Raw genomic sequence first — 1,132 nt, 5'->3', positions numbered from 1 at the left:
CCACCTCTGGCGCCCTCTGTCCGGCGAGATCCATATGGATTGATCCCCTCCAACCCTCCAACCCACGACTCCTCCTCCTCTCCTCCTCTCTGGATCTCTGGATCGACCCAACCGCCAGCCCCAATTTGTTCATTCAGTTAATCGGCTCGGCTCCATCGGCACGCCAAATCTCCACGACCAGCCGCCTTTCCCTCCCGTAGCCGACATGCCTAGGAAGGAGCGCGACGCCGAGGGCAGCCAGAGCTCGTCGCGGCGGTGGCGGCGGCGGTCGCCGTCCGACTCGGACTCCGACTCCGACTCCGGTGGCTCGCCCCGCCGGGGCCAGAGCCGCCGCAAGGCCGCCCCGTCCTCCTCCTCCTCCTCCTCCAGCGGCGCGAGCGATTCGCAGGCGTCCGGCTCCGGCTCCGACTCCGGGGACCGCCGAAGGAGGCGGAGCGGGAGCGCCAAGCGCGGGGGCGTCACCGAGGAGCAGATCCTAGAGTACATGTCCAAGAAGGCGCAGAAGAAGGTGGGGGTTTCCGCTCGGCTGCCTTCCTGCCCCGCGCCTAGGGTTTCCGTTGCTAACTTGTTTGTCGATGGTGCTGCTTCTGCAGGCCGAGAAGGTGGCCAAGAAGATGAAGGCCAACGCGGTGTCGGGCTACTCCAACGATTCCAACCCTTTTGGCGATCCCAACCTCACAGAGAAGTATGCGCATTCGCCCCCTCCTCCGATAACATTACACATTGCATTGGTGATGCTTGCTTTACCAGTAGAAACTTGGGTTGGCACCTGTTTGCTTATATGCTCCTAACTTTGCTATTACAACTGATAACATTACACATTTCTGCTCCTAACTTTGCTGTTACAAACGTTGTACTTCTTCATTTGTTTGCCAGTTGTCCTAATTATGTACAGTTTGTGGTCCACTTTTAGAGCAATCTATAGTGTTGCAAACTGAATTACTACTGATTTGTCTTATGGATACAAATCTGAAAAGAATTTTATGCCAGCACAGATAAACCATCCACCTTTGATGATTTCTACAGTGGGAATGAGGCCTTGCTTATTTGTAAATAGCTTTGGAAGTCGATTAGTAGCCTAAGTATCTTGTGTGTATGCTTATATGCTTTATGGCATATTTCCTGTACCAAC

The 1,132-nt window shown here is 54.8% G+C and overlaps 1 protein-coding gene across 1 annotated transcript; it reads left to right on the top strand.

Annotated features, from left to right (window-relative positions):
- Positions 1-205: 205 nt before the first annotated feature.
- On the top strand, positions 206-913 carry LOC119279713 (cactin-like). The gene is made up of 3 exons (XM_037560863.1): positions 206-508; positions 594-685; positions 877-913. The coding sequence occupies exons 1-3, from the start codon at positions 206-208 to the stop codon at positions 911-913; spliced, it is 432 nt and encodes a 143-aa protein (XP_037416760.1).
- The last annotated feature ends 219 nt before the right edge of the window (positions 914-1,132 follow it).

Source organism: Triticum dicoccoides, chromosome 3B (genome assembly GCF_002162155.2).
Source record: "Triticum dicoccoides isolate Atlit2015 ecotype Zavitan chromosome 3B, WEW_v2.0, whole genome shotgun sequence".
Taxonomy (NCBI): domain Eukaryota; kingdom Viridiplantae; phylum Streptophyta; class Magnoliopsida; order Poales; family Poaceae; genus Triticum; species Triticum dicoccoides.
The sequence above is the reverse complement of the archived record's forward strand: the minus strand, read 5'-3'. Positions and strand labels throughout refer to the sequence as shown.

Bases quoted from the DNA above. Each gene is read 5' to 3' on its own strand.
- LOC119279713 (XM_037560863.1), top strand. From the start codon at position 206: ATGCCTAGGAAGGAGCGCGACGCCGAGGGCAGCCAGAGCTCGTCGCGG. The intron at 509-593 runs GTGGGGGTTTCC...CTGCTTCTGCAG, and splicing joins CCAAGAAGGCGCAGAAGAAG to GCCGAGAAGGTGGCCAAGAA. The intron at 686-876 runs GTATGCGCATTC...TTTGTTTGCCAG, and splicing joins GATCCCAACCTCACAGAGAA to TTGTCCTAATTATGTACAGT.